This window comes from Emericellopsis atlantica (assembly GCF_019669845.1).
Source record: "Emericellopsis atlantica unplaced genomic scaffold F5Z01scaffold_8, whole genome shotgun sequence".
Taxonomy (NCBI): Eukaryota; Fungi; Ascomycota; class Sordariomycetes; order Hypocreales; family Bionectriaceae; genus Emericellopsis; species Emericellopsis atlantica.
This window is the reverse complement of record NW_025764710.1, coordinates 768,328-794,143: the sequence shown is the minus strand read 5'-3', so window position 1 is coordinate 794,143 and position 25,816 is coordinate 768,328. Positions and strand designations below refer to the sequence as shown.

At 55.8% G+C, this 25,816-nt stretch overlaps 10 protein-coding genes across 10 annotated transcripts; 3 read left to right on the top strand and 7 right to left on the bottom strand.

Annotated features, from left to right (window-relative positions):
- Positions 1-1,998: 1,998 nt before the first annotated feature.
- Positions 1,999-7,655, bottom strand: F5Z01DRAFT_721184 (Rap1-interacting factor 1 N terminal-domain-containing protein; the record flags this gene model as incomplete). Its single annotated transcript, XM_046266587.1, has 3 exons — positions 4,366-7,655; positions 2,647-4,320; positions 1,999-2,547 (listed from the first exon to the last, which is right to left on the bottom strand). Exons 1-3 carry the CDS (start codon positions 7,399-7,401, stop codon positions 1,999-2,001), a joined length of 5,259 nt encoding a protein of 1,752 aa, XP_046120050.1. The 5' UTR covers positions 7,402-7,655.
- Positions 7,656-9,487: 1,832 nt separating this feature from the next.
- On the bottom strand, positions 9,488-10,238 carry F5Z01DRAFT_651130 (uncharacterized protein). The gene is made up of 2 exons (XM_046263207.1): positions 10,013-10,238; positions 9,488-9,959 (listed from the first exon to the last, which is right to left on the bottom strand). The coding sequence occupies exons 1-2, from the start codon at positions 10,086-10,088 to the stop codon at positions 9,544-9,546; spliced, it is 492 nt and encodes a 163-aa protein (XP_046120049.1). The 5' UTR covers positions 10,089-10,238; the 3' UTR covers positions 9,488-9,543.
- Positions 10,239-10,384: 146 nt separating this feature from the next.
- On the bottom strand, positions 10,385-11,083 carry F5Z01DRAFT_635076 (GNAT domain-containing protein; the record flags this gene model as incomplete). The annotated part of the gene is made up of 1 exon (XM_046262120.1): positions 10,385-11,083. The coding sequence occupies one exon, from the start codon at positions 11,081-11,083 to the stop codon at positions 10,385-10,387; it is 699 nt and encodes a 232-aa protein (XP_046120048.1).
- Positions 11,084-11,682: 599 nt separating this feature from the next.
- Positions 11,683-14,185, top strand: F5Z01DRAFT_539473 (fungal-specific transcription factor domain-containing protein). Its single transcript, XM_046260527.1, has one exon. The coding sequence runs from the start codon at positions 11,911-11,913 to the stop codon at positions 14,065-14,067; it is 2,157 nt and encodes a 718-aa protein (XP_046120047.1). The 5' UTR covers positions 11,683-11,910; the 3' UTR covers positions 14,068-14,185.
- Positions 14,186-15,393, bottom strand: F5Z01DRAFT_540071 (60S ribosomal protein L20). The gene is made up of 5 exons (XM_046260532.1): positions 15,346-15,393; positions 15,289-15,292; positions 14,769-14,953; positions 14,531-14,707; positions 14,186-14,463 (listed from the first exon to the last, which is right to left on the bottom strand). The coding sequence occupies exons 2-5, from the start codon at positions 15,290-15,292 to the stop codon at positions 14,305-14,307; spliced, it is 525 nt and encodes a 174-aa protein (XP_046120046.1). The 5' UTR covers positions 15,346-15,393; the 3' UTR covers positions 14,186-14,304.
- A 438-nt stretch (positions 15,394-15,831) lies between these two features.
- On the top strand, positions 15,832-17,543 carry F5Z01DRAFT_672758 (PCI domain-containing protein; the record flags this gene model as incomplete). Its single annotated transcript, XM_046264851.1, has 6 exons — positions 15,832-16,116; positions 16,169-16,458; positions 16,511-16,742; positions 16,790-16,851; positions 16,899-17,280; positions 17,460-17,543. 6 exons carry the CDS (start codon positions 15,832-15,834, stop codon positions 17,541-17,543), a joined length of 1,335 nt encoding a protein of 444 aa, XP_046120045.1.
- A 1,020-nt stretch (positions 17,544-18,563) lies between these two features.
- F5Z01DRAFT_539096 (BTB/POZ domain-containing protein) lies at positions 18,564-19,705 on the bottom strand. Its single transcript, XM_046260524.1, has 3 exons — positions 19,403-19,705; positions 18,940-19,343; positions 18,564-18,893 (listed from the first exon to the last, which is right to left on the bottom strand). The coding sequence occupies exons 1-3, from the start codon at positions 19,588-19,590 to the stop codon at positions 18,658-18,660; spliced, it is 828 nt and encodes a 275-aa protein (XP_046120044.1). The 5' UTR covers positions 19,591-19,705; the 3' UTR covers positions 18,564-18,657.
- Positions 19,706-20,491: 786 nt separating this feature from the next.
- F5Z01DRAFT_539094 (Alpha/Beta hydrolase protein) lies at positions 20,492-22,162 on the bottom strand. Its single transcript, XM_046260523.1, has 2 exons — positions 21,490-22,162; positions 20,492-21,437 (listed from the first exon to the last, which is right to left on the bottom strand). Exons 1-2 carry the CDS (start codon positions 21,914-21,916, stop codon positions 20,746-20,748), a joined length of 1,119 nt encoding a protein of 372 aa, XP_046120043.1. The 5' UTR covers positions 21,917-22,162; the 3' UTR covers positions 20,492-20,745.
- A 1-nt stretch (position 22,163) lies between these two features.
- F5Z01DRAFT_539196 (uncharacterized protein) lies at positions 22,164-23,640 on the top strand. Its single transcript, XM_046260526.1, has 3 exons — positions 22,164-22,572; positions 22,630-23,508; positions 23,572-23,640. The coding sequence occupies exons 1-3, from the start codon at positions 22,356-22,358 to the stop codon at positions 23,586-23,588; spliced, it is 1,113 nt and encodes a 370-aa protein (XP_046120042.1). The 5' UTR covers positions 22,164-22,355; the 3' UTR covers positions 23,589-23,640.
- Positions 23,641-23,819: 179 nt separating this feature from the next.
- Positions 23,820-25,240, bottom strand: F5Z01DRAFT_680544 (NADPH-dependent D-xylose reductase; the record flags this gene model as incomplete). The annotated part of the gene is made up of 3 exons (XM_046265611.1): positions 23,820-23,855; positions 23,908-24,698; positions 25,096-25,240. 3 exons carry the CDS (start codon positions 25,238-25,240, stop codon positions 23,820-23,822), a joined length of 972 nt encoding a protein of 323 aa, XP_046120041.1.
- Between the last annotated feature and the right edge of the window lie 576 nt (positions 25,241-25,816).

The following is a 25,816-nucleotide window of genomic DNA, read 5'->3' as shown; positions in this document are numbered from 1 at the left end:
CATCGGGTGGTGGGTCGTGCCAGACAGGCAGGGCCGCAGGCAGCGGTGGATCGCCAAGCCAGCAACCCGCAGATCAAAAAGGGCCAAGCCTGGGACAAGACCGATGTAGCCGGGTAAGGGCTTGGCGATTTCGACTTCATGCGTCCCTCTGCGTGCAAGTGAGCTACAAAAAGCTCGCGTGCGCGCACAAAAAGGTGAAAAAACGAGGGCCAGGACGATGCGCAAAGAAACGCGACAGGGTAGGAGAAACTGGACGCGACAGACAAGAGTCAGAATGCCCCGATCGGGCTTGTGGCTGGGCGAGTTGATTGGTCGCGTCGTTGCGGCCGGCCCATCTCCCGTCAAAGTGCCGTTGCCGTATTTCCGGCCAGCCTCGTCAGTCGTCCATGATACGGCAAGGCACACAAGGCAAGGTTCTTTGCACGGCCAAGCAAAAGCCTCACCCGCTCGAGGGGGGGAGGAGCTGCAGTACGTACGTGCGGTTTACTACATCTCGGGCTGTCCATGAGTGAGCTACGTACTTGTACATATCGCAACATCAAGATTCAAGTCAGCCCTCACGACGCTCCCATCTGAGAATCAAACAAAGGCCATCCATCTCCCATCTCTAGGAGGCCTCAATCGACGGACGGGCATCGCTCTTCGCCCAAAGCCCCACCACCATCATCATGCCCGGCCTCATGTCGCGCACCTCGCTGCACACTACGTCGTGTCATAGTGGATAACAGCGCCTTTTTTCCCCCTTTTGATTTTTTTTTCCCCAACCGCAATGTCTACCCAGTCGCCTTTTCTCAAGACGTTTGCGACTGCGCGCCCGCCCGCCCGTCGTGCACGTTGACGTCACGTCGTAACCCCCGGTCCGATTAAGCTTACTTGCGATAGTGCTCGCGAGTCGTGCGTGGGCGAGGCGTGCGATGGAGACTGACACTGACTATCGGTGAGGGAGGGACATGGCGGCAAGGGAATTCATTTCTTCATTCAATGGTGAATGCCTTGTGGATGGCTGCTGCGTGGAGTGACAATGAGTCGCGAGAACACACCCAATGCTCACAGGCAGCAGCAGAGCAGTTGACACTTTGAACTCGCTAACGATATGTGGCATCCCGCTCTTCACGAAATAATAGTAATTACGGTCTGCATGCTTCTTGTTCCCCCAGCCCTGTACGTACTTCTCTTCTCCCTCCAACAAGGCCACCAACCAAAACCCCGTCTCGCCTTGGGGCTAAATGACTGAAACCAGCATGTCTCTCCCGACTCCCGGATCTCTGTCCCCTGCCCGCCCGATGAAAGTTGGAACACATAAATTCCTCCGGCGCCCGGCTTGCCCCTTTGAGTATCCCGCTCCTCAACTCAACTTCGCTTGTGTTCAAAAGTTTGCAACCACCACCTTCGATCGTGGTGATCGGCACGCAGGCGTCCCGAGCTCGGCCCCGGTATCCCCGGATTATGTGCGCCCCCCCCCCTAAACCTCCAAGTCTCCAACGTCAACTCCAGGTCATGACAACCACGTTCTTTGGTTTCCTATTGCCACATGCCGCCAGTGTCCAGACGCGCGCTACCCCGTAGTCTCGTTACACTCTGCAAGTCAACCTCGGGTGGCTCCAGTCCTTAGTACGCACTCTGTATGTACGGAGTACTCGACCTTCGCTGTTCGGGCCCGACACGCAGTGCCCCTTGCACACGTGCTCGTCTAGGTTCTGCAAGCGAGGTACTTGGACGCGAGCTCACCTGCCCAAGCCACGCAAGATCAGTTCTCATCATGTTCAATTTGATATAATGACTTTCAACGTAGACTCCTACACTGGCGTCCGTTGACGACCCATACGGGTTGGTATACATGCTCGTCCTCCGTATAAACACCCTCATGTAATGTAATGTACTGTAATGCAAAGACACACAAACACACCAAACACCAGACCAGGCCAAACATAAGTAGGCTCATGTACACAAAACACACAAAATAAACGCCAGTCGATGCGTAGCTCGCGAACCACTCGCTCAACGCCGGCCACGGCGCTCTGCCTCAAACAGCTCCCTCTTCATCTCCATCAACATATCCTCAATCTGGTTAAAGTCGTCCCGGGATAGGCTGGCATTCTGCAGCCCTGCCATGCCAGCACGGAGCATGCCCATGATGGACTCGGCACTCCTCGCTTCGACCTGCTCCTCCTTCTTTTCTTGTTCAACCTCTGCCTGGACAGCCTTGTCCAGGGAGAACGAGGATGTCGCCATGGAGTCCTCGATGACAACGAGCGATGCCTCTGGCGGCACGCTTCCGGCCTGCGATGCCGCATTCGACTCGGAGACGAGCTGCGACATGATCTCCTCGTCCGTGTCTCGGCTGCTTGATGCGTCGTCGTCGTCAAAGACGATGTCGCCCCCCTTGTTCGTGTCCACGACTTCCACAGGGCCAGCCTCGACAGAGACATCCTCCAACTCGCGCGTCTCTTCCTCCACCTGCATCCGACGTGCGCTTCTCCTCGCATTGGATTTGGCTGCCACCTTGGCACGGCGCTTAGCCTTGTTCCTGGTGGGTCTTTGCTCCGGCTCCGGCTCCGGCGCGTCCACGGCATCTTGCTCACCCACATCCCGTACTGACTGTTCACCGAGATCCTTATCCTCACGCGCTTCGTCGGCACCATCGACTTCGGGTTCCTCAGACCGTCTCCTCTTCCGACGCGTGTCACGACTCCTTGCGCTTGACTTTCTCTTGCCCCTTTTCCTCTGGCTACGAGGCTCCTCCTCAGCCTCCTCCTCGGCCTTGACCACAGCCGTCACCACCTCAACAGGCTCGGCCGGCGTAGACTTGACAATATCGGCTGACACGTCCCCGGCTTGTACACTGGACAGCGAAGAGGACGACTCGCGGGTCAGAGCAGGGGCATGGCGAACCGGCGCTCCAGACTCCATCTCCGCGGCAAATCTCATAAATTGTGAATCGTCCGTCTCGCTAAAGGCAAAGGATGTGTCATTCGACTCCTGCGTCATGTCCGGCAACTCTGGAGGTGGTGAGATAGAGGGGCTTGCCCTTGCGTCTACGTATACATCATCTGCGCCCGACTTGGGAGACGACTGGGCAGCTTGCGGTGGTGTCGCCGCTCGCTGCGGAGCAGAGGCTGGTGGCTGCGGCGGTTCTTGTGCCTTGTTCACCCGCGAGCCCCTCGTGCGTTTGGCGCGAGTGACGCGGGCGAGGCTTGGGCTTCCCATGTCCGGCACACTGGATGGAATGACCTCTTCTTCTTGAGACACATCAGGCTTCCGGGTCGAGCGTGTTTGTCTGCCCTGTGGCTGCGGCTCTGTCGACGGCTGCGTGCTGTCGTTGGTCAAGTCCACGTGCGGTACCTCAATCGCCGCGGGCACGTGCTGTCGATCGGGGACAGGCGATGCCACAGGCGAGGACCACTGCTCCTCTAGTGCACTCTTCGCACTCGAGCGCGAATGTATCTCCGACAACAGAGGATAGGGCCTGACCTCGGGGGGCGAGGATGGTGGGTCATTGTCCAGGTCCATCGGGATCAGCTGCCCGCGACGAGGTGTCGGCGTGGAGCTTATGTGCTCTTCGTACGTCGTCTTCTGCGGCGTCGACTTGAGCGCGCTGTTGGCCTTGGCCTTTGGTGTCGACAAGGCATCTTCTAGAGCGGTCGCCGCCTCGAGGTCGTTGTCTGGGGTCTCGAGCTGCGCATCAGAGCCGAGGAACACGTTCTCTTTTTGGCGCTCCCGGACTTCCTTCTGCCTTTCTGTGAGGTGCTGTGACTCTCCTTGTTCGGGAGACGACGAGGCAAAGGGCTGGAACTGGATTTGTGAGTTGTCGTGACGCAGACGTGGAGTCGTGTTACGACTCGATCGTGCAAGGCGCTTCGACCCTCGGACCGGGCTTGCCTCAGGTGTCGCATCAAGACGTCGTTTCTTGGCGCTGCTGATGGTCGATTCTTGTGCTTTGGCAGTCATCGTAGGCTTCGAGCGCAAGCTGACACCTGACGACTGTCCCGTCGATGGTATGCCAATGGCGGATCCCGGCTGAGGTTCGGGGTCTGAGCTCATCTGAGCCCCAAAGTTGCCCCCTGACTGGTTGGAGCCAGCTAGTGGCAGGTCAACCTTGGATTGTAGGGATGATACAATCGTCTTGAGACTGTCGGAGCATTCGGGGGTTTCGTCCTCCCTGACAATGGCGTTCCAGGTCTCGGCTGCTTTGCTCTGCACGGGGCGAGACGTGCTCTGGAAAGCGGCCGAGAGAAGAGTGTCCAGCTGCTGAAATTGGCTCCTCTCCAAGTGGCGAGCCTTGGCCATCTCGGAGCAGAGATCAGTCCATAAGGCGAGAAGCTGACTGGTTAGCTATGAATCTCACAGGGTAGCGGGAACACTTACAGAATTAGCAAGCTCGTCATCGTTGGAGGGCTTGACTTGTCTCTTCTCGTCCAAAAGCCATACGGAGAGTCCGTGCTGCAATCGAGAAGCTGATGCAAACCCTGTCGAGCTGAAAGAGGCTGCAATGAACTGTTTCGTAGCTTTCAAAACCGTGACCGCCCTCAATGGCGAGCCTTCTTGCTCCCCGAGCGCCTCGTAGGAAGTGATCAGCTTGCGGTCGGCCAGTCTGTACAGATGATCAAAGGGGTCTGTCGTCTTGCTGGGCACAAGCTCAGCACCCCATAATCTGCGTCGCGCCGCGTCAATCGCCTGTCTGTCGCGAGGAAATCTAGCAGACTCAATGAGGGCACAACTGGCCTCATGATGGAGGGCCACTGCCTGATCAACATCGACAAGAACCTTGGCCAGTGGTTCAATGATGACTATAGCGCGCCCAGCATCCCCAAAGCCAGATGTCACACGCTGACTGAAGTCGTTGAAGATGGACATCCAGGCTTGAGAAGGTAGGTTGGGATGGGACAAGAGACCATTGCAGAGGAAGTTGGTAATCTCTCGAAACTCGGGTCCGAGAAAACGGTCGCCGTTGCTGTCCAACTTGTTATCGCCGGACAAGGTCAAAGCGACCGCCTGAGAACCCAGCATCCACACAGCATACGGTGCCGAGGCGTTGGCAGGCGATTGGCGTTGGAGATCTTTGACCAAGTCGATGCGTGCCTTGTCGGGCTTTCCGGCTAGGAACATTTCGAACGTCGAAATGAAGAAGGCGGCAAGGTCGTCATCGTCACGACCGCCCGTCGGCACCACAGACAGCATGTTGAAGAGATGCTGAAGAGGTGTGGCCACCACACCTTGGGGCTTCGCCGGACGATGTGACGGTGTCGCGATGGGTTCGAAGACATTGGCGCTGTCCACCGACACAGACAACTTCTTCCCAGTCAGGGGTAGGAGGCCCAAATTGTCCACGAGGACCGTGATGTAGTTGCGTATGCCAGGCAAGAACTTGGACGAGAATGTTTCCTCATCTGCACAGCCTGCGCTCCAGATAGTTGAGAGGAGGCCCAGCGAGCGCGCTACAAAGGCAACGGTCTCGTCTGATACCTTGATGTCCTTGGCCGACGCGGCAGCGACAGCGTGAACCACGGCTTTCCAGAGTTTGTAAGCTGGGCTGTCGCGGTCAGCGAGATTTTGCACCGACTGCAGCATGATACCGCCCAAGGCGTTGAATATGCGATCCGAATGCGCTCTGATCCACTTGGGGTCTATCGAAGGCAGCTCGTCGGGCCTCACAGGTGTCGCCGCTTGGATGCGCTCTGGCTTCCACAGGACAGGCGTCGACACGTCCACCAAGCGCAAGAGGATTCGTGTTGCCGTGGCAAGATCGTCGGGGTACGTGGCCGTCACCAGCTGCGCGATGACGGGCTGAACAGCAAAGTCCCACGCGATGAGCGTGTCCTTCTTCTGTTCGCTAACGGGAGAGAACAGGTAGTAGTACAATGTGCAGGCACCGCTGACGACCGTCCGCCTCAGTTTCTTACTGTCTTCCGGGCACTTCTCGTTCAGTTTACGCCGCAACTGGCTTGTTAAAGGCTTTACGAGGCCTTCCAGCAGCCTTGGTGTTACTTTGCTGGTCTCCTTGAGTGACAGACAAGCGTATCGGTTCCAGGCGTAGTTGGTCTCTTGTTTTGTCCGCAAGTCAGACGTGTTGAACGCGCCTTGTATGAGTGTGAACCATGCCGTAAAGTGTTCCCACTGGTCGAGGGGACAGCGTCGACCCAACAATGTCACGACGCTCCATATCTGGGGAGCGGCGTACGAGCGTTGCTTGTCCGCCAACATGGCCCGCATCTTGTCCATGTAAAACTCCATATATGTCTGTTGTTCGTTTGAGGTGTCGAGCATGACTTTGACCTCGGCGGCAAGCCTCCTTTCCTGTCGGTAGAGATATCCAACCTCTAAGCCCAACTCGATTGCTTTCAATTGTATCTCCTGGATCGTGCTCAGCATGCCCGTAAAAAGGTCCTTGAGCCAGCCATTGCTGACGGCTACCATGTGGCTCCTGCACTGCCACACGAGCCTTCGGTACAGCATGATTCGGCTCATGATGATGGATTTCCCTTTGACATGGTCTTCGATCTTGTGCAACGCGTGGACAATCCTGGCGACACGCTCCGCCGTCATGATCTTTGGCGAGAAGTTCTGGCAGCGCACAATGTGCATGAAGTTCCGTGTGCTCTCTTTCGATGTCGAAGGATTTTCAAAGGTTCGAATGGCTTGGTCCATGATGGAGGCAGCCGCCTCGTTTGGGACAGCCGATTTCACATCTCCGAACTGCAAGAATGTGGCCAACGTCTTCAGGGCCTGATTGACGAGCTGGAAGTCGGCGGATCCATCCTCTTGCTTCGCAAGCATGTCGCGCTGGATGAACTGAATCAGCAAGCCCAGTTTGGCCTGTAACGCCACTCGGTCTGGAAGATTGCTGGAGCTCCTGAGCCCTCGAACCAGCATCATGTACGCATCCAGCTTCGAGTCCCTCTCCGAGCCCGCCAAGTGTTTGACAGTTGATTCGAGCATCTCGGCTATGCTCTGGGTTTCAGTATAACCATCGAGCTGGGATGAGAGTGGCGAGGCGAAAGTGACAGGCGACGCCGTGATCTTGAGGATGCCCTTGAGCGGCTTCAATCGGGCTGCCGAAGACAGAGAGACAGGAGAGGATTTGTCGAAGCTGTCGAATGCTTTCTTGTAGTCGGGAGGGTCCCTGTACTCGGTACGCCCTGACCACACGACCCTTTTGCCCAGTCGACTTGCAGATCCGTCGGTCAGATGAGCGCATGACGGGGTTGCGGGCGAGTTGCCGTTTGGCGGAGTGTGCCACGTCTGCACAGCAGCCTCGGGAGAAGGCAAGGATCGGTCGAGTAGGGACGCAGAGCCGTCGGCGGTTTCTCGATGATTCGTGTCACGAGGCGGCGTCGGCGGTCGCGGCGGGAGGTTGTCCAGGAGTGTCGATGCCTGAGTCGAAGATGCCATGACAGCCGCCATGCAGCCCAAAGATGGCAATCTTGACGACTCGAGAGGCAGAGTGCGCAAGGCGTGAGAATTGTTATAACATTAGGATGCAGCAATGTGTTTTGTAAGAAGAAATCGAGCAAGTCTTGACGTGTCGACTGCACGAGCAGCTAGCTGGTTGAAGTGTCGTTGAGAATGAGCCTTGGAGACGTACGTACGTAGTAGTGGAATCCGCATCCACGATGCGAATATCCCATGGGTCACTGTCTCGAGAATCCAGCCTCCACTGGGAAGGAAGCTCTTTACGCGACTTGCCTCGCGGTGCACGCGTTGAGAGGTGCTTGGCGCGACTGGAGTGGGGGCCTCTCCTGCCTCCGCACGCTAAACCCCGGCTGCCTCGCGCTGCTAAGGGTCCTACAGTGCAGCCATGCGGGACACTGTGCACAGCTGTGCACAACTGTGTGGGTCTGAGGCATCAGCTCGGAGCCTTAACAACGCTCGCCCATGACACTCAGGACCTTCTCAGCCCTGGCACGGACAGATGATTTTGTACTCCTCAACATGAGAGCTGCACCACTCTCCCTTATCTTCATCGCGAGGCTTCTCTCCAAGTGACAGAGACCCATGCGGCATGCCGGCAAATCTGGCTCATTGCTGCGATTGTCCAGCGAGGACGATCTTTTGAATTTGAATTGCTACAGGAGTCATGCCTCGGAAATTTCGAGTTGCTGCGCTCTGTTGCTTTCATCCGTTCTCTGGCTTACCAAGTGAATAATGTCCCGACTTGGGGTGAAGTGTTTCTGAGAACTCAGGGTGCCTTCTATATTTCTTTCTTCTCGAGCATGGCCGCTCACTCAGAAGCTGCATCCTTCATCCAACCTGCAAGCATTCGTAGGCTCTTGAAGTTGGTGAGGCCTACACGGCCTATTCCTAACCTTCAAACCTCTAAGAGAAACCCGAACGAGTGACGATGGCTCCATTCAGAGAAGCCTCGGAGACGAGCATGGCTAGCGACCATTCACAAGATGACCTCGCGTAAGTGCTCTGCGCATTGTATAGATACCTGACACTGACATCTGGACAGAGCCAAACTTGCGTTCGAGCGCGACATGGACAATTCCATCGGTGAGGAATATGCAGAGCACAGCAACTCGCGTCCTCCACCACAAGAGGCATTCCCTGGCGCGCAGTCTATGGCCACGCCCACCAGGGAAGACTCGCCCACGTGGGAAGACTCAATCGACGGAGGCGTGAAGTCCCGAACTACTCAACCCTTGGAAGGGCTGCAGGAGCAGCATGAGGACGGAGGAGAGGACATATCTATGCGCCAATACGAGCTTGTGTCGTCAGACATTCCTGCACTTCAGAATGGAGAACCTGTACCGGAGGGCACTTCCGGCCCAGCTCAGCAAGATCAGATCAGTGGCTCTCGCCATCGCGGTCGACCCAAGAAAGTGTCCCAGGCGCCCAACACTCCATCTCGGACGTCGCCAGGACGGCCCAAGGGGACCAAGAACAATGCCCGACACAAGGCGTCCGGCACCAAAAGAAGGGTCAGTGCACGCGTTGCGGAGGCGGCTGCAAACGCCGCGTCAACTGTCAGCATGGTCACAGCGGGCGTAACAAAGGGCCGACAGAAGAAAGGGACGGCCCGAAAGGTAATAAAGCCAAAGAACAAGCCCAACACCGAGCTCGAATCCAAGCAGCGGTTTACCGAGGACTCATGGGAGATTGAGTCGATCCTGGACAGCGTCATTGAAGCGGGCACGCTTGAGCATTACTACCTGGTCAAATGGAAGGGGTACTCTTCCAAGTCCAATACCTGGGAGCCCAAGTCCAACCTCGGAAATTGCCGCGCCGCGATTGAGGCCTTTGAAAGGGCCAACAAGTCTCGCAAGTGATCGCATGTGCGCGCCATCAACCTTGAACGGCTGGGGACCAGCGATGACAAGTTCTTCACTCGTCAAACAAGAACAGCACTGGATTGGGGGAGGTCTAACAGAGTGATGGGCTATGATTACAAGGGCAGGCGTTGGGAGAAGTTAAGGAAGACTATGGGCGTTTAGTTTGGGAGCCATCTCACAGAGAGACAAGATGCACGGACTGAAATACTACAAGAGTGGTCATTAATGATTTCCCAATATGAATTCTGCAAACACCAATGATCTTCCTGCTTCAGGACAAGTTTCCGAGAAACGTGCTAAGCCCTATGATAGCACCCACCAAAGGGAAGAGACTTCTTCCCAAATTCAACGCGCCCCATTTCCCAATGAGCTCCGAGGCTCTGCCCTGTGACAAAACGGTCGCCCCCTTGAACGCGCTGATCAGGGTCGCATTGGTACCGCCAATGAAGAGGAGAGTAAAGGGAATGATGGAGAGCACAGCGCCGCCCGCGGCAAGATATCCTTTCCAGTTCTCGCCGCGATTGCGCGCATCGTAGGCGCCGTATGAGTATGCCGCTGCGATGAGGATGGCGACCTTGGGCATGACATTCATGCCACGCGTGAAGATGCCGTGCCAGACGTAGACCGAATCATTGGGCGCTGACATTGCTGTGGGCATACCCACGAGAGACATGGATGCGATTGTGCCTTGAAGTGATCAGTTCTTGACTACTATGCGTTTTGGTATTGTCTGAACGAACCAGATGCCCATGCTGAACCTAGGATGCCAGTGGCGACAGCCAGCAGCGAGGGCGTGGAGTATTGCAGCGTAGCCATGGCGTGAGCAACTCAACTTATACGTAGATAAAGTCACTTATGAATTGAAATAAATTTGATTTACTTTGGAGCCGAACCTTGTTCTCAAGCACTTATATATGTCTATGGACCCTGAAGTATGGGTCCGGTCGATCCGGACATTGAGGAATGTCCGTAGTGACGATTGTCTCGGCAGGCCAATGTCTATTAACGCGATTCGATGTTTCCTGGGAATCCGGTTTCCGGGACCCTTGCTAGGTACTTATAGTGCTGGCAATATAAATTTGATAGGTAAGGTAATAGACGTATGGCCCTTATCACGGACGCTTTGCCGCAAATGCATACAAGTCGACCACCTCATCTTCAGACTGGGCGTCCTCGTCCTCCCAAATCTTGATGAGCTTATACCCGCTCTTCTTCAACACACCATGACTGCCCATGTTGCTTCCCACCGTCACGGCGACAATGAACTCATCCTTGATCTCGCCCTCCCCATGCACGGTGTCCGTCGACACCTTGAGCTCAACCTCCGCCCTCGGCAGCGCCCACCACATGTCCTGGAACGCCCTGACAAACTCGGTGGCATATCCTTTCCCCCAAGCGTCTGAGCGGAACATGTATCCAATGACTGGCCAGCCCAGCTCGCCGTTGCGCATGTGCGAGCCGCCCACGCCCAAAAGCTGGCCTGTCTCGGCAAGGCAGATGGCGAAATTGAACGTTTTCGTGTCATTGGGAGGAAGAGTCTTGGCCATGAACCTGCGCGTCGCCTCCAGGTCCACGTCCGGGACGCCCTGGAGGGTCCATTTCATGACCTCGGGCTGCAAGCGCATTTCGTGAAACGCTTCGGCATCTGCCATTTCGGTTGGCCTGATGAGGAGTCGCTGGGTGCGAACGGCTTTCCGCTCTGCCATTGGAGGGTATGGGAGAGCAGGGAGCGTCGTCTTGACGGTGGTCCACTCCAAAGTCGAGCGAGCGATAGTCATGGCGGGCTCAATGCCAGACGCCAGGGTCTCCATGGCGCCGAAAAGATTGTGAATGGGAGAATATCCCTATGATCGACGGTCAATTGGGCTGCTCGCCAGCCGTCAAAGAACGACTGCGGTGGATTTATCGACAGAAGTGCCAGGCTGCCCGCTCGTGTCCATCTGACGGACGGGGCGTTTTGGCTTTTTCTTGAACGTTCACGATGCCGGACTTAACATGACTCACCGGAGCCCAGATACCCACGCGGGCCGTCTGTTCGTCTTTGATTCAACGAAGAAGACGAAGAATGGCATGCTCACAGGGCTTTTCCGCATGGACTTGAGTTGAGCAAGTCATCAGTTAGCTTTGTTGATTGCTCACTCAAAATGCCAGTTCCTAGCCAGCCTGACTGCCTTGTCCCAGCGGCTGTCGGTGACAGACTGACAGTTTGAAACTGTGAGTTCCAGTCAACGGCTCAACTTGTCCGTCGCGCAATTTGGGCTAAATAGAAGACGCCCTAAAAGCGGACCGGACGTCTCTTCATCACCCAATCAAAGTGCCCCGTTTGCACAGACAGCCACCGAGGACGGAATCGACGGACGCCTGAGGTGGACTTCAAGGTAATTAACGGTGATAATTATTGCTGACAGCTAAATGTACGTACGTCGACCAGGGTTGATCCTTCTCATTCACGTTTATGACGACGGCATTTTGAGCAATGTGAATCGTTTTAATACCTATCAACCAAGTAGGCGACGCTTCTCCCCAATCTCAAGTTTCTGAGATTCATTTCGGATCAGTTTCACGTCAGTGAGAACGCACGCATAAGTCACAACTTCCCTTGAGGAGTCAGCAACCATCAACCCTGGGACCCAAGCAGATGAGCGAGGCACGCGGCGACAAGGTGCTCAGCTGCGCGAGCTGTCGCCAGCGCAAGGTCAAGTGCGACAAGACCCAGCCCATCTGCACCCAATGCTCGCGCATGAGCTTAGAGTGTGTCTACCCGTCACGAAAGCCTACGCGTCGCGTTCCCAGGCTGCGGCAAAGTGAACTTCTCGAGCGCATCGGTCGCTTGGAGGACATAGTCGGGCAGGCTGACCCGGCAAAGTTGGAAGAGCTCGACAAGCTTACGGGTGTCCCCGCAACATCCGCATCCAGGACGGCCGCGCGAGATGTCCATGTCAAAAGACCCTCTTCTGCTGCAGCGGGTAGCTCCTCCTCGGTACCGGGACAACCCTCCAAGGAAGCGACAGCACGGTATATGAGTGATGAGTTCTGGGGCCACCTTTGCAGGGAAGTGGTCGGGATCAAGGCCGCTCTTGAACAGCCGTCTGACGATGAGAATGACAATGACGATTATGAGGAGTCTCCTGAATCTTGGGGCGGTGGCATACAGGCCATCGCAACACCCTCTGGCTTTCATCTGGGGAATCAGTACTACCAGGAACGCAGCCCCCTCACACACCCTCCGCAGCAGACGCTCCTGGCTCTCTGGAGAATATACACACTCAATGTCGACCCTCTGGTCAAGATCCTCCATCGCCCTTCGATCAACCGAGAGATCCAGCAACTGCTGTCGATGCCGAACCCCTACACACCCCCACCAGCCATGAACGCACTCCTCTTCTGCATATACTTTGCCGCGATATCTACAATCACCCCGGAGCAGTGCCGCGCGCAGCTGGGCGAAGAGCAAAACATCCTGGCCCTTCGATACCGCCTGTGTGCCGAGCGCGCACTCGCTGCGGCAGACTACCTCAACAGCAATGATTTGGCCACACTGCAGGCCGCGACCCTCTACGTGACCATGCTGCGCTCCTACTCCACCAGCCGGGCGTCATGGGTCCTCACTGGGATGATTGTCCGACTGGCTCAGGCTATGAATCTCCACAGGGACGGTGAAGGCAAGCACTTCTCCCCCTTTGAGGGTGAGATGCGGCGGCGACTCTGGTACTTTATCACGGTGCTCGACGTCCGCGGCGCAGAGGACAGAGGGTCCGACGCCATCCTGACGCCCACATCGTACAATACCATCCGCCCGACGAATATTGACGACGAGGCCTTTGGTCCCGACACCACCGAGCCCCTTGTTCCCAAGACCACACCTACTGAGAACGTTGTGCTCGTATGCATGTCTCGCTGCACAACCTTTGGCCACATTGCCCACCCGCGATCTCGAGTGGCCGCCGCCGCCGACGACGACACAGACAACTCCTTGCACACAGAGCAAGAACTCATCGACCATGTCCGTGCAATGGAGAACGACTTCATCCACACTGTCGATCAGTCGAGTTTACCATCACGCTACGCCGCCGAGGTGTCACGCCTCGTGATTCTCAAACTCTGGCTCATCGTGCAGTACCCATTCTCATCTCACCCGACTGTCGTGCCCATGCGGGTGTCGCGTGCCACTATGCTTCGCACAGCCGTGTCCGTCATGGAACTTTCCCATCGCATGGCCGAGGAGCCCTTCAGGGAGCGCTTCTCATGGTGGACCAAGTGTTACGTTCAGTGGCATCCCCTGGCGGTGGCCTTGGCGGAGCTGTGCGTGCAGACGGACGGGGACCTGGCGCGGCGTGCGTGGGACGTGGTTGAAAAGGTCTACCCCCTCTGGGGAAGCGCCGCGGCCGACTCGACCAACGGACCGTTGTGGAGACCAATCAAGAAACTCTACAAAAGGGCAAAGGCCGCCAGGGCGCAGATTTTAATGGATGACCTCTCCTTGCGAGACAAGGCGGCCGCACCGCCTGCGCCTGGACCAGTATCCGCAGAGGAGTTTCTCCTGCCTCGCCAAGTCGAGCCCGCAGCCATGGTGCCCAGCGCCATTGGCCTCACGCAGATTGCGCCGCCATTCGACACTATGGACATGGATCCCTCCATCCTGTTCCAGTACCCACCCGCCACCGATATGACTTTCGGTGATAGCCTGGACGCCAGTCTTGGTTTCGACATGGGTCCATGGAATGATTTCCTGCACGATACCCAGATGAACAGTTATTCGCCTGGAAGCGGGAGCGGGAGTGGGAGCGGATGGTAGTTATTCGTCACGACACGTAGTAGCCAGCCGTAGCTCACAATCAATGCAACAAGACTTCACTCCACACGCAGTCAGTCCCTTCGTGCGCGCATGCCACGCTTTCTTTCCACTTGTGAAGAATTTGACTTTCATTCATCGCCCGTTTTGCCGAGCCCATGCAGTTGATATTTCCTTGATCCGTAGTAAACACCCGCAAAGCCAGCCCAACCGTTCCGCCATACCAAAAGCAACAACAGTCTAAGCGAAGGTCGAAGGACGCTTGGCACTGAACACCTTCTTGGCGTCCAGCTTGGGAACACGGTGGGGGAGAGGGAACTTGAGGTCCTTGGTGACGAGTTGGCGGATGTAGGGGCGCTTGATGTCCTCGGTCTTCTCGAGCTCGACGACGCGGAGGATCTGCAGAGTCCGTTAGCAAGCTGACCAGTGCGCGCGCAGGCACGAGACCATGGTGTCGGCAACGTACGTGGATGGACCTGAAGCGGGCGCGGTGGCGGGCGGCCATGTCGGAGTACAGGGTCTCGACGGCGTCCGCGCGGCTCATCTCGCGGTACTCGCGGTACATGTTGTGGGTGCCGGAGCGCGAGTCGTAGCGGATCCAGATGCCAAAGTTCTTGATCTTCTGGGGGTGCTTCTCGTGCAGCTGTGTGTCCACTGTCAGAAAATCCGCTTCTCCTGTGGTTCCATCTCCAATGATAACGTACCGTCTTGACGCTGACAATCTCACCAGTGGCCTTCTTGACCTTCTTGAGACCGCGGATGAAGTACCAGAAGCGGGACTTGGCGACCGTGGTGTTGGGGGCGAAGATGGTCATGCGGTACAGCGAGGGCTCGGGGTTGGCCTCGGTGGGCAAGTGGCGCCCGATAACCTCATACTCTTGAAGGCGACCTGTGAAGAAAAACAGTCAGCGGCTGTTGCTGACAATGCATGCATGCTCGAAGCGCTTGGAGGGTTCCGAAGTCGAGCCAACGAAGGGCAGGCGTCGGGAGATGGAAGTCGAGCTCGGTAAGTGCGCCGTGGACGCTCGGAAGCCGTGAGACAAGCTAGCAGAGCAGCGACTGCTGAATGCTGCGGTGTCTTCGAATGTCGATCGTATCGTCCCAGATGCCCGGCTTGGTGTTGAAGCCCCTCGTCGTTCCATGTCGCCTGCCATCGCCCCTCGTGGTGGTCCTCCTCATCGGCAAGCGCTCGAAAACATGCAATCGTTCAAGACAACGACTTACCCATCTGTGCGAATGTCAGTAATCAATGAAATGACCAAATTATGTGGTGGTTGTCACTCACTGTTGCGGCTGTGTGTGTCGTCAACTGCCTCGAAATTTGGTGATGGATAGGCCGAAGTTGGAAGTCGTAGCGTAATTTTTTGTGTGCGGCGTTTGAGAGAGGGCTAAGGCACGAGAAAAGACTGCAGGGCTTGCACCCCACTTCTGATTGGGCTGCTATCGCCCCACCTTGTGGGCATCACGTGCGTCCTATTCACGGTAACGCCGGACTGGATCGGACTCAGATTCCCGCACTTGCGCTCTGTGACCAGACAGGCGACCATTATCCAATCAGAACTGACCTCTCGTCTCTGGGGCACCTTCCGGCAAAGTCAACAAAAGGAGTATAACACTCACTCTCACGCCTGCTGTCATTGTGAAGTTTTTCGTTCATGTTGAGGTCCTCTTGTTTGTTTGCTTGCCGAGATAAGTCGCCGTGCGACCACAGCTACAGCCACCAGACTGCAGTAAAACAGACCCCCGCCTCGACGAGAACTTTTCGTCATGAACGAGCTGTTTGAGGATTTCGCAAAGGCCCGCCAAGCACGTAACGGCTATGAGCTTGCCCAGACTCTCTCTCCAGTACCACCTGCAGACAAACCCCACAGACTGCTCCGCGTCTCGCAGTCGACGAACTCCCACAGTGTGAAAGGTGACATTAAACATTACATCAAGACGAGCGTCTCACATCGCGGCAAGCTTAGTCAGGATGCGTTGACGGGCTGGGTTGAGGTATATGCTGCATACTGGAAGGCAATTGAAGAGATTCTTGCGGGCGAACATGGCCAAGTAAGGGCCGCCGAACTCTTGCGCGGACACGTTGATACTGACCATGCCGCAGAGTTCTTGGACCAAAGTGTATGAGGCATGGAGGGATCTGACCTCAATGCTCGTTCGCGGCTACAACAACTTTGGTTTCGAGGCTTGGACGATACCAAGTCTCTACATGGTGGGAAAATACCTTCGACTTTTCGCCATCAAGGCCGATGCAGAGCCCAAACGCCGGACTCCTGCTCACCAGGGCTTCATGCTCATCGGAGATGACTTTGACCCAGACGCAGAGAGACAATCACAATTGCGTGATGCCGAGCAACACCTCAAGCGCATATTTAGCTTATGTCTCACAGATCGGTGAGCAAATGTACACTCACCCTCAAAAACGACATTAGCTAATGGCTGTCAGTGCGCCCCTCGAAGAATCTCGCAAGTGGGGAATCTACTTTGTCGTCAACCTTCTCTTCAAGACATATTTCAAGCTTGGATCGGCTTCCATGTCCAAAACTATCCTCACAAGTCTGGCGGCTTACGAGCAACGAGGCGACTTGCCGCCGCTTGCGTCATTCCCCAAGTCCCAAAGGGTTACCTTCAGGTACTACCAAGGTGTCTTGTTTTTCCTCGAAGAGAACTACGCCAATGTGAGTATACCGAAAGCATCAGCCTATTCTTACTGAATGATATGCAGGCCGAAGAACGGTTGACGGAAGCGTGGCAAATGTGCGCCCACGGAGCGAAGGAGAATCTCGAGTATGTTGACGCCAGGAGTATATCATTGACCAAGGCTGACCTTTTAGACGCATTCTTATGTACCTTATACCATGCCGACTGTTGACGAGCCACATGCTGCCAAGCCAACAGCTGCTGGCCCCCTTTCCCAGACTGCAAAAGCTCTTTGACCCCTTGACCCGATACATTCGTCAAGGTGACTTGCGTAGCTTTGACCAGGAGCTGCAAAAGGGAGAGGATGAGTTCGTGCGACACCGTATCTACCTCACTCTGGAGCGTGGGCGTGATGTCGCCATGCGCAACCTACTCCGGAAAGTGTTCATCGCCGGCGGGTTCGAGGAGTCTGCGGACGCCAGTGCGCCCCCTCAACGCCGCACGCGCATACCTCTGGATGAGTTCCAGGCCGCCATAAGTATGGGTAGTGGCGCCCAGACAACAGATCCAGATGAAGTTGAGTGCTTTCTGGCCAACCAAATCTACAAGGCAAGTTGTATTCCTCTATGCCTCAATACGTGCGCAGCCTGGGCAGCCTTGGGTTGTCCCACAGCCACGATGCCCTTGCCTTGCAATGGCTGTGCACTTTGCATGGTCCGACTTGTTCTTTTTATTGAGTACTGACCTCCTTACAGGGTTTGATGAAAGGCTACATCGCGCGGGAGCGGGGAATGATGGTCTTATCCAAGAAGGGTGCTTTTCCGGGCACGGGGGTGTGAAGCTGCGTTCGGCAAGTCTTTACGATAATGAATCACGAGGCAATGGTCACTTGCTTTACTCGACTCGTAGCGGATAATGGTTCCGCAAGCCAGCGGTACTTATCCTGGGAGCACGGGCGAGTGCAACGTGGTGAACAGCCACAAAGCTTTGGTCGGCATGAAGTATTGAGATTCAACAGCTAATACTTGCTTCACTGCTTCTTTCACCGAGTATGGGAACTCTTTGGGAACCAGCTGGTCCTCCCATGAGGTCTGCAATCAGCTTATGCATGCTTACCCACGAGCCTACATGCAATGCCGGCAACCCGCAACTCGGTTTGAGTGAACAAGGTTACTTTCAAAATCCCACTAGTCCAGACCATGTCATTGTCCGCCCGTCTGACCGGGCCCTGTGCGCTCGTGCGCCCACTCACACGGATTCACATCCATGAGTGTTCCCAACACCACTCCAGCGTGAGTCACAGTCCACGCTTGTGAAGAAGGCGGTTCCGGGGAATACATTCCGGCTCGCAAAAAGCAACCCAGAACTTATGTTTCACGCTACATGGGGACGTGCGGCTGTAGTGCGGATGCCATGCAACCACTCCCGACAGACATGTTCACCTCGAAGTTCAAACACGGCAAGCCTTGCTATTCATTCTTTTTGTCACTATTCAAAGGACTATCAAAGCCCTTGTGTGCAATTTAATGAGTGATGATACAACAACAACCCCCTGCCAACGTGCATGTGGCTTTCAATCTAGTATTGTGCTGCTTTCTTATCAGCTGAACGACCCTTTTGCTGCTGCCGCTGTGTCGTGAAGTGACAAATGTGAGATACCGGAACGCCGTCAATATGCCAATTGAAACCCTGTCCCAAATAGTCGTACACGGGTAACCGCTGTGAATGGAGAAAAAGAAAAGGAGATAACCATCCTTGAACGCCATTGCCCCTTGCGGTGGCGGGGAAACCCCAAAGCGTGCATGACAAATGAAAGATACAAATGAGATGTGATTAACATTATGCTTCGGTTCATGGCAGTGTCATAGAGCGTCAGATGAAGCGGTTGGAGCGAGGCGTCCCGCTACGTCTCGTTAATAAGACACGTCTTTGGTATGAACAGGTGGGAATGACTTACGAGGCAGAAGAGATATCGTCAACATGGTTGCTCAGCGCCACAAAGAGGTCGAAGAAGAGCTGTGAGCCACCGTTGTACATCTCCAACTGCATTGTGCCGCTGCGCTTGAAGGTCGAGCGGGAGCGGATGATGAGAGCGAGGTAGTGCGCACGAAGCTTGGAGTCGCTGTCGGGAGTGTTGGCGTAGGCATAGCGGGCCGAGGCAAGGATGGTGCTGCACTGGATGCCAGATTCTAAGAGTGTCAGTCATGCTTCGCGCTCGGAAAGGAGTGTACATACGAAGACCTTGCTTGCGAAGAGCAATCTTCTTAAGTTCAGTGAGCCCGTACCGCTCCGCAGCACAGTAGATGACAGTGTCCTTGAGGAGGTCACCCTCTACACTGCGGTGGTAGACGGTGCTCTCGGCGGCAGCACTATCTTCTTCGGGGGTGGGCTCCAGTTCATACGAGTTCCTTCGCTTGTTGTGAACAAGGCGAGGGAAGTAGTCGCCCTTGTACAGGAACTCTAGGACTGAGCTGAAAATCTCGGGCTCCTCATCGGGAAGGGCGATTCGCTTGGTGGTGGGATCCATGTATCCATTTCGGAGGGCGTTGGCGAAGAAGGAACTCGATCGTAGAACGTCTTCGTGAGCGGCGAAAAGGCGCTGCTCCGCACCGACGACAAGAGTGATGATGGTAGAGGTGCTTCTGGGTGTTAGTGAGGTTCGCGGAAACCACATGGCCGGCTATGCAGTAGTACGTACTTGCTCATAATGGTATCAGCGGTCATCGATGTGGAAGCCGTGCCAGGCCGACGCGACCGAGAGGACTCATGGCGCCTTTTCTGGACTCCACTGTCCTTGCTGAATGATGAGCTAGATTTGTTGCCTTTGCTGTGACCTTTCGAAAAGCTCTTGCTCGATGTCTTAAATTGTCGGCTGCTCGTGAACATGATGGGCGTCGACGGTCGTGAGGACTGGAATGCGAAATCGATGTGGTGTATGTGTGTCCAGAAAATGTTGCACGAAAATGACAGCCCGGTAAATCAAATAAAAAGCAAAGATTCGTTTGTCGTAAATGCTGGCGGCGTTGGTCGACGACTTACCTTAAGCATCAGGCATCCAACATGAATGGTCGAGGGAACGCAGACCTGAGTCTGGCAGCATGCGGTGCAGAGGCATACTTATACGGTTGCCACGCAAAAGCAGCCGGCCAGGCGGAAATCAGCGCCGCCAGGTGAGCCTGACCGGCCCAGGCCAAGTGAGGCAACGGTCGAGGGTGGTGATAACGTACGTCCCACGACGCGTTTCTTTCCTACTGGTCGCGTCGGGGGGGTGGAGGGGTCGCAGGAGTGGCACGACCTTGTCGCCAATGCACGTGATGGGTGCTCCAAGGTCACGAAAGGTCGTTTGCCGCCTAAAAGATGCGGTAGGCAACCACCCAGTACAAGCTCAATAAAAACCCTGGTTAGGGGCTGCCCAAGCGTCGAGTCAGAGCCTGGAAAAAGCAGTGCAGGGGTTTGAAGAGCTTGCGTATGAGCCGTCGTCCGAGGACAAAAGGGCCGTGTGGTGTGCTCCACCAAGGACTGGACGGCGTGCATGCATGATGAGCCTGGGGTTTCGGTCGGCGATGCTTCAAAGGCTCAGCTGTCTCAGAACAAAAGTGTAAGAAAGAATAGTCATTGCGAGCTTTTGTTGACTCGTTGAGTGCCAATTGGACGCCTCGCAACTCCAAGCAAGCCCGCGACCAGGTCAATATCTTGGGTTGGGGTTAACAAGAACGCACGATGGTCCGTGAGCTGTGCTCAAGCCTTTGCCTGGGCGCCCACCTAGCGAACTAAAAAGGACAAGGGTGCGGACCAGGCTCAGTCTTCAGATCCATTAGAAATGACGATACTACATAGCCTGTTCACTGGCGCAAGGCACCACGACGCAATTGGAAGCCAGTCCCAGCACCCGTAAGCTCATGGTCTGCCGATCTTCACACAGTTCCCTTCACTTGATGCCTGATATTGGCGAGGCAGGGATATCACGATGACTGATAACGTTGCGTGCCGGCTCGAATGTTGCACCTGTCCACTTTAAGGCTATGGCTCCCATGTCCACGGTCACGTTTGTCGTGCTCTTCCGACGGCTGACGCGATGGACTGCGCAATGGCTTGCTTGCCTTGAGGTCTCACAATGACTTCATTGTGAAGAGCCGATCGAATCTTCGACCTCTCGACGGGGAGCCCAAGATCTTGACATCGTTCAAAGAGCCGTTGTCCAAGTTCGCTGGGCACAAGCTCGTCCTTGCCTGCCTCGATCATGTAGATCCCAGGTGGTGGCGTCCTAGAGGCCCGCTCGCGGATGATGCCCAAATTGGTCCAGCTGTCCATGAAATTCCGCAGAAATGGCCACAAGTATTGGTACGGCAGCCACTTTTGCGGATAGAGCGCTTTCAACATGTCGCGGGTCGAGGTAAATGGTGTTTCCAGCACCAATCCGTCCACCTTCATCGCCTTTGTTGTTGCCGCCAATTTGGTCGCGAAGCCACACCCAATGCTCTGCCCATATAGTATTAATGCTGGCGGCTTCGATTCGTCCACCGACCCAACACGCTGGCTGTGGTTGGATATCCAGCGAATGCCAGCCTCGGCATCCATGTTAATTCCTTTTTCCGACGGTCGATCGTGCGAGGTCCAGTAACCGCGGTAGCTCAGGCAGACCACGATGTAGCGTGTCTTCGGATCGATGTCGCGCAGACGGTGCAGAACCGCGGAAAGGTCGGGCAGCCGCGGCGGTAGAGAAGATGCGTTCCCTGTGAGGATGGTCAGCACCAAGGGCTCTTACGCCGGTGAGAGTGTTCCTACCCTGAAAGTACATGACATAGGCCGGTGGTCGGTTCGGATCTGCCTGGCTACCTGAAACCTCGTCGCTGATGCACAATGCGATCTCGGTACCATCCAGACTTCTGATCCTCTCCTCGCGCCAACCAATTCCCCGACACTCCTTCGCAAAGTCCTCGATGCGCATGCTACGTGAGTTGGGTGGCATGAATGGATTGTATATGATTGTGTTCTGGAACAGAACCAACATCATACACTTCCACGTCCACAACGCCACGAACAAGCCCGTCAACATGAGAGGCGGCCCTAGAACTGCCGGCAGATGTAGGTGTCGCCGAGCGCGCATAGTGCGCCATCGGTAGGTGCATGGTTCTGGTCGTCGAATCGAGACTGGCGGCATGCGAAAGGCTAAACACGAGCCTCTTCTGGCAACGACCGATAGGGTGCGCATGGTTATCGACACCGCGATGGGTGCGCTGTTTGCAGAGTGCTTATTGCACAGGCAACGCGCGGCTCATGAGTTGTCCATAGGTCGTTGCAGATGAGCCATGTACTGCATGCTGACGAGAGAGCGCGAGAAAAGTGCCTGCGGTCCTCAGTGATTGACAGAGTACCGGGCAATGATGGTGCTGTCTCAGGAGAAGCTTGTCAGAGTCAGTGGTGGCTGCTTGAAAGGTGCCTTGCCGCATGCCCCGCAGGCCATCGGCTGATCTCACCTGTTAGTGGCAGATGGCGGACACCTCCACAGCTCTATCTTTCTTCGCCTTACAAATATACGTTCTCCCTAACTCTATCCTTCACCACATTTTAGCTACGTAGTCGCGCCCCAAGACCATCGCATCGATCGAAATTGTTCTCGTGTTGCGCGCGACAAACGCAGATCCCCCAGCATGTCCGCGCCAGAGAATGACGGGCACGCCCACATCGAGGTCCCCGAGGGGCACAACCAAGACGAAGAGAACACTGGGATGACCAACAGCAACGGCTGGGACGGCAAGCTTCGCATTCCCAAGTCAGCGCTTCTTTCGAACCCCGAGGCCCTGTCAGATCCTGAATACTCGGACGAGGAAAATGTATTGGAAGGCGAGGAAATCCCTGCGGACCAAGGTGAGCAACCATGAGCTCTCCAAAGGAGCCTTGCCCTGTCTGACGAATAATGTACAGATCTTCTCAAAGACGAACCCGCCGATACTGACGAAATAATGTGCATTCACTCGCGCATCGGCTCCATGGGTGCGCTGAAACTCGAGCGTTTCAAGAGCGTTGTGCGAATCTGCCTCCGCCAGAACAGGATCCAAGAAATCGAAGGCTTGGAAGCCCTCGCCGCGACGCTCGAAGACGTCGACTTTTACGACAACCTCATCAACCACATGCGCGGTCTTGACGGGCTCACAAAGGTCAAGTGCCTCGATCTGAGCTTCAACAAGATCAAGCACATCAAGAACATCAGCCACATGACCGAGATGAAAGAGCTATTCCTTGTCGCGAACAAGATCAGCAAGATTGAGAACCTTGAAACCTTGACGAAACTCACGTCTTTGGAGCTCGGATCGAACAGGATCCGCGAAATCCAGAACCTCGAGTCCTTGCAGGCGCTCGAGGAGCTGTGGCTGGCCAAAAACAAGATCACCGACCTCACCGGACTGGGCGGATTACCGAAGCTACGACTGCTCAGCATCCAATCGAACCGCATCATCGACTTGTCGCCTCTCAAGGATGTTCCCACCCTCGAGGAGCTATACATGTCCCACAACATGCTCGACTCGCTAGCTGGTATTGAGTCCAACATCAATCTGAAGGTGCTGGACATTTCCCACAACAAAATTTCCAAGCTCGAAGGTTTGGGTCCGTTGAAAAAAATTGAGGAGCTCTGGGCCAGCTACAATCTCATTATAGATTTCAACGATGTGGAGAAGCACCTCAAGAACAAGGAGGCCTTGACGACTGTCTATTTCGAAGGGAACCCTCTGCAGCTTCGTGCGCCAGCACTGTACCGCAACAAAGTCAGGTTAACGCTGCCGCAGGTGAGCCAGATCGACGCTAGTACGTACTTTGTCCTTGAGCATCGCATCGTCCAAAGCAAACATGGTCTAACGTCGGGTGCAGCTTATGTCAAGGTCTAGCAGGCAGTCTCATAGGATATGAATTCACGCAGAGCAAGGCGTTCGGGAGACTACGGCTGCAGCATGCAAGGACAGCCGCTGGCGTCTCTAGAGAGCAAGCACATCACTGGCTACGAGGGCAAGAGTTGTGATTTGACTGATTTGCATTTGAGCAAGAACCTGGGCTATACCTGTTGACATTTACAAATATGCGCCCCTCATTCTTCTTCTCATTCCTGCCCCCACACGTACTTAACCGAAGATCCAGAGCTTCTCGGTAGGGAAGTACTAAAGGATTATTAGTATGGATACCGACAAGAGGGGCTAGTGAGCGACTTACGTTTGTGGGCTGGTTGAACTTGAGGTTCAGGTCCATCTTGGAGATACGGTCAATCTCCTCCTGGTCGAGGTTGAAGTCTGTGTGGTTCAGGTTCTGCTCCATGACGGCGGGGCGCGAGGTCTTGGGGATGACGGCGATGCCGCGCTGGGTGGCCCAGCGAAGGAGGACCTGGGCAGGGGTCTTGTTGTGCTTGGTGGCCATGGCCTTGATGGCGTCGTGCTCCATGAGGGGGGCGACGCCCTTGGCGCGGTCCATGTCGAGCTCGATGAAACCGGTGGGACCGAAGGAGGAGTAGGCGGTCACGACGATGCCCTCAGCCTGGGCCAGGCGGACGAGCTCGGTCTGCTGGAGGTAGGGGTGCAGCTCGACCTGGAGAGTGGCCGGGCGGATCTTGGCGTACTTGAAGGTATCGTAGAGGGTCTGGGCCTGGTAGTTGGAGACGCCGATGCTCTTGGCGAGGCCTTTCTCGACGAGGCCCTCCATGGCGCCCCAGGTCTCCTGGTTGGTGGCCTTGCTCCAGCGGATCTCGCTCTTGCCGTCGTAGTGCCAGCCGGGGGGGTAGCGGACGCTGGGGTCGACGTACTCGAGGGCGACGGGGAAGTGGATGAGGAAGAGATCGAAGTAATCGACCTGCCAGTCGGCGAGCTGGCGGCGGGTGATGGGCTCGACCTTGTCCTGGTCGTGGAAGGTCTGCCACAGCTTGGAGACAATGAAGAGGTCCTCGCGCTTCACGAGGCCATCCTTGATGGCGCGGGCGACGCCATCACCGCACTCCTTCTCGTTGCCGTAATCTGGAGGGCGCAGCAGAGTCAGCCAAGGTTCTAATCTATGCAGTAATTGGTCTTGTTGGCGCATGTAGTGTAGCACAGTCTCCTCGACGATCCACCCAGAGACTTTACCCGGGGAGTATCGCTCGGGACAATACAATGCCGAGTCTCATTGGGCGCAGGACGAAACTTTGCGACGCAGGAGGAGGGGCGAGGCCCGGCGCGATGAGGGGCACGCTATTTTGCAGGGTTCTTTCCATTCAGGCGGATAGCGGGGTGGCGGGGCAGCAAAGTAGCTGCCACCACCACCACCACCACGAACGACCGCGAACGTCTGGATCGTGACTTCCACAAACCGCGTTGCGCCAGCGCAATTTGTCGTCCGAGGAGGTGCAGACAGGTAGGGCCGGGTCAGACTCACCGCAAGCGCCGTCAAACAGACGGTAGCCGGCCTTGATGGCATTGTAGACAGTGTCGGCGCACGTAGCGTTGTCGACCTTCCAGAGACCAAAGCCCACGAGGGGCATCTCATGGCCGCTGTTGAGCTTGACGGTAGGCGAAGGCATTGTGGCGAGAGTGCGAAAGGCGCTTCGAGCTGGGTGTAGAGGCTGGAGACGGGGCAGGTATCTGCTGGCAGGACGCAGGACAGCGCGAGAGGAGAGACGTGGTGTTGCGAGAGAGAGGAGACGCGCGGAGGGAGAAAGGAACATAGACGAGGAGGGAGTAGTATAAGGAAGAAGGGAACAGGTCAAGGACATGGGACGACGAGGGTGTCTAAACCCTAAGTACTTGCTGTCTTGGGCTCTTTGCCAGCGCAACGTACTGAATCACCTCGTCGGTGGGCAACGAGTCGCCCCTCTTGAACGATAGCGCATGCTACCTTGGCTCTGGTCCCGCTGTCGTGAGACGCGCATCCAACCGTGGCGTCTCGCAATGCGCATCACCATGCTGCGCGCGTAATGTATGTTGGCACGTAATAGTTCACTAGCCGTTGAGCCCACGCGAACGTGCCAGTGGAGCCAGCCTTCTGTCTGCTGTCCGATGATGAGAGCCACGTCCTGATTGGCATGGCTATACTCTGCGGTCTTCAAGGCGCATGTGGTGGATAATGCGGCTTTGGATAAAGGTGGGCGCCCCGGTAA

Bases quoted from the DNA above. Each gene is read 5' to 3' on its own strand.
- F5Z01DRAFT_539196 (XM_046260526.1), top strand. From the start codon at position 22,356: ATGTCCGCGCCAGAGAATGACGGGCACGCCCACATCGAGGTCCCCGAG. The intron at 22,573-22,629 runs GTGAGCAACCAT...AATAATGTACAG, and splicing joins GGAAATCCCTGCGGACCAAG to ATCTTCTCAAAGACGAACCC.
- F5Z01DRAFT_651130 (XM_046263207.1), bottom strand. From the start codon at position 10,088: ATGGCTACGCTGCAATACTCCACGCCCTCGCTGCTGGCTGTCGCCACT. The intron at 9,960-10,012 runs GTTCGTTCAGAC...GATCACTTCAAG, and splicing joins AGGTTCAGCATGGGCATCTG to GCACAATCGCATCCATGTCT.
- F5Z01DRAFT_539473 (XM_046260527.1), top strand. From the start codon at position 11,911: ATGAGCGAGGCACGCGGCGACAAGGTGCTCAGCTGCGCGAGCTGTCGC.
- F5Z01DRAFT_540071 (XM_046260532.1), bottom strand. The intron at 14,708-14,768 runs GTACGTTATCAT...GTGGACACACAG, and splicing joins AGATTGTCAGCGTCAAGACG to CTGCACGAGAAGCACCCCCA. The intron at 14,464-14,530 runs GTACGTTGCCGA...CGGACTCTGCAG, and splicing joins CCCGCTTCAGGTCCATCCAC to ATCCTCCGCGTCGTCGAGCT.
- F5Z01DRAFT_539096 (XM_046260524.1), bottom strand. From the start codon at position 19,590: ATGTTCACGAGCAGCCGACAATTTAAGACATCGAGCAAGAGCTTTTCG. The intron at 19,344-19,402 runs GTACGTACTACT...AACACCCAGAAG, and splicing joins GCTGATACCATTATGAGCAA to CACCTCTACCATCATCACTC. The intron at 18,894-18,939 runs GTATGTACACTC...TGACACTCTTAG, and splicing joins TCTTCGCAAGCAAGGTCTTC to AATCTGGCATCCAGTGCAGC.
- F5Z01DRAFT_539094 (XM_046260523.1), bottom strand. From the start codon at position 21,916: ATGCGCACCCTATCGGTCGTTGCCAGAAGAGGCTCGTGTTTAGCCTTT. The intron at 21,438-21,489 runs GTAGGAACACTC...CCATCCTCACAG, and splicing joins CTATGTCATGTACTTTCAGG to GGAACGCATCTTCTCTACCG.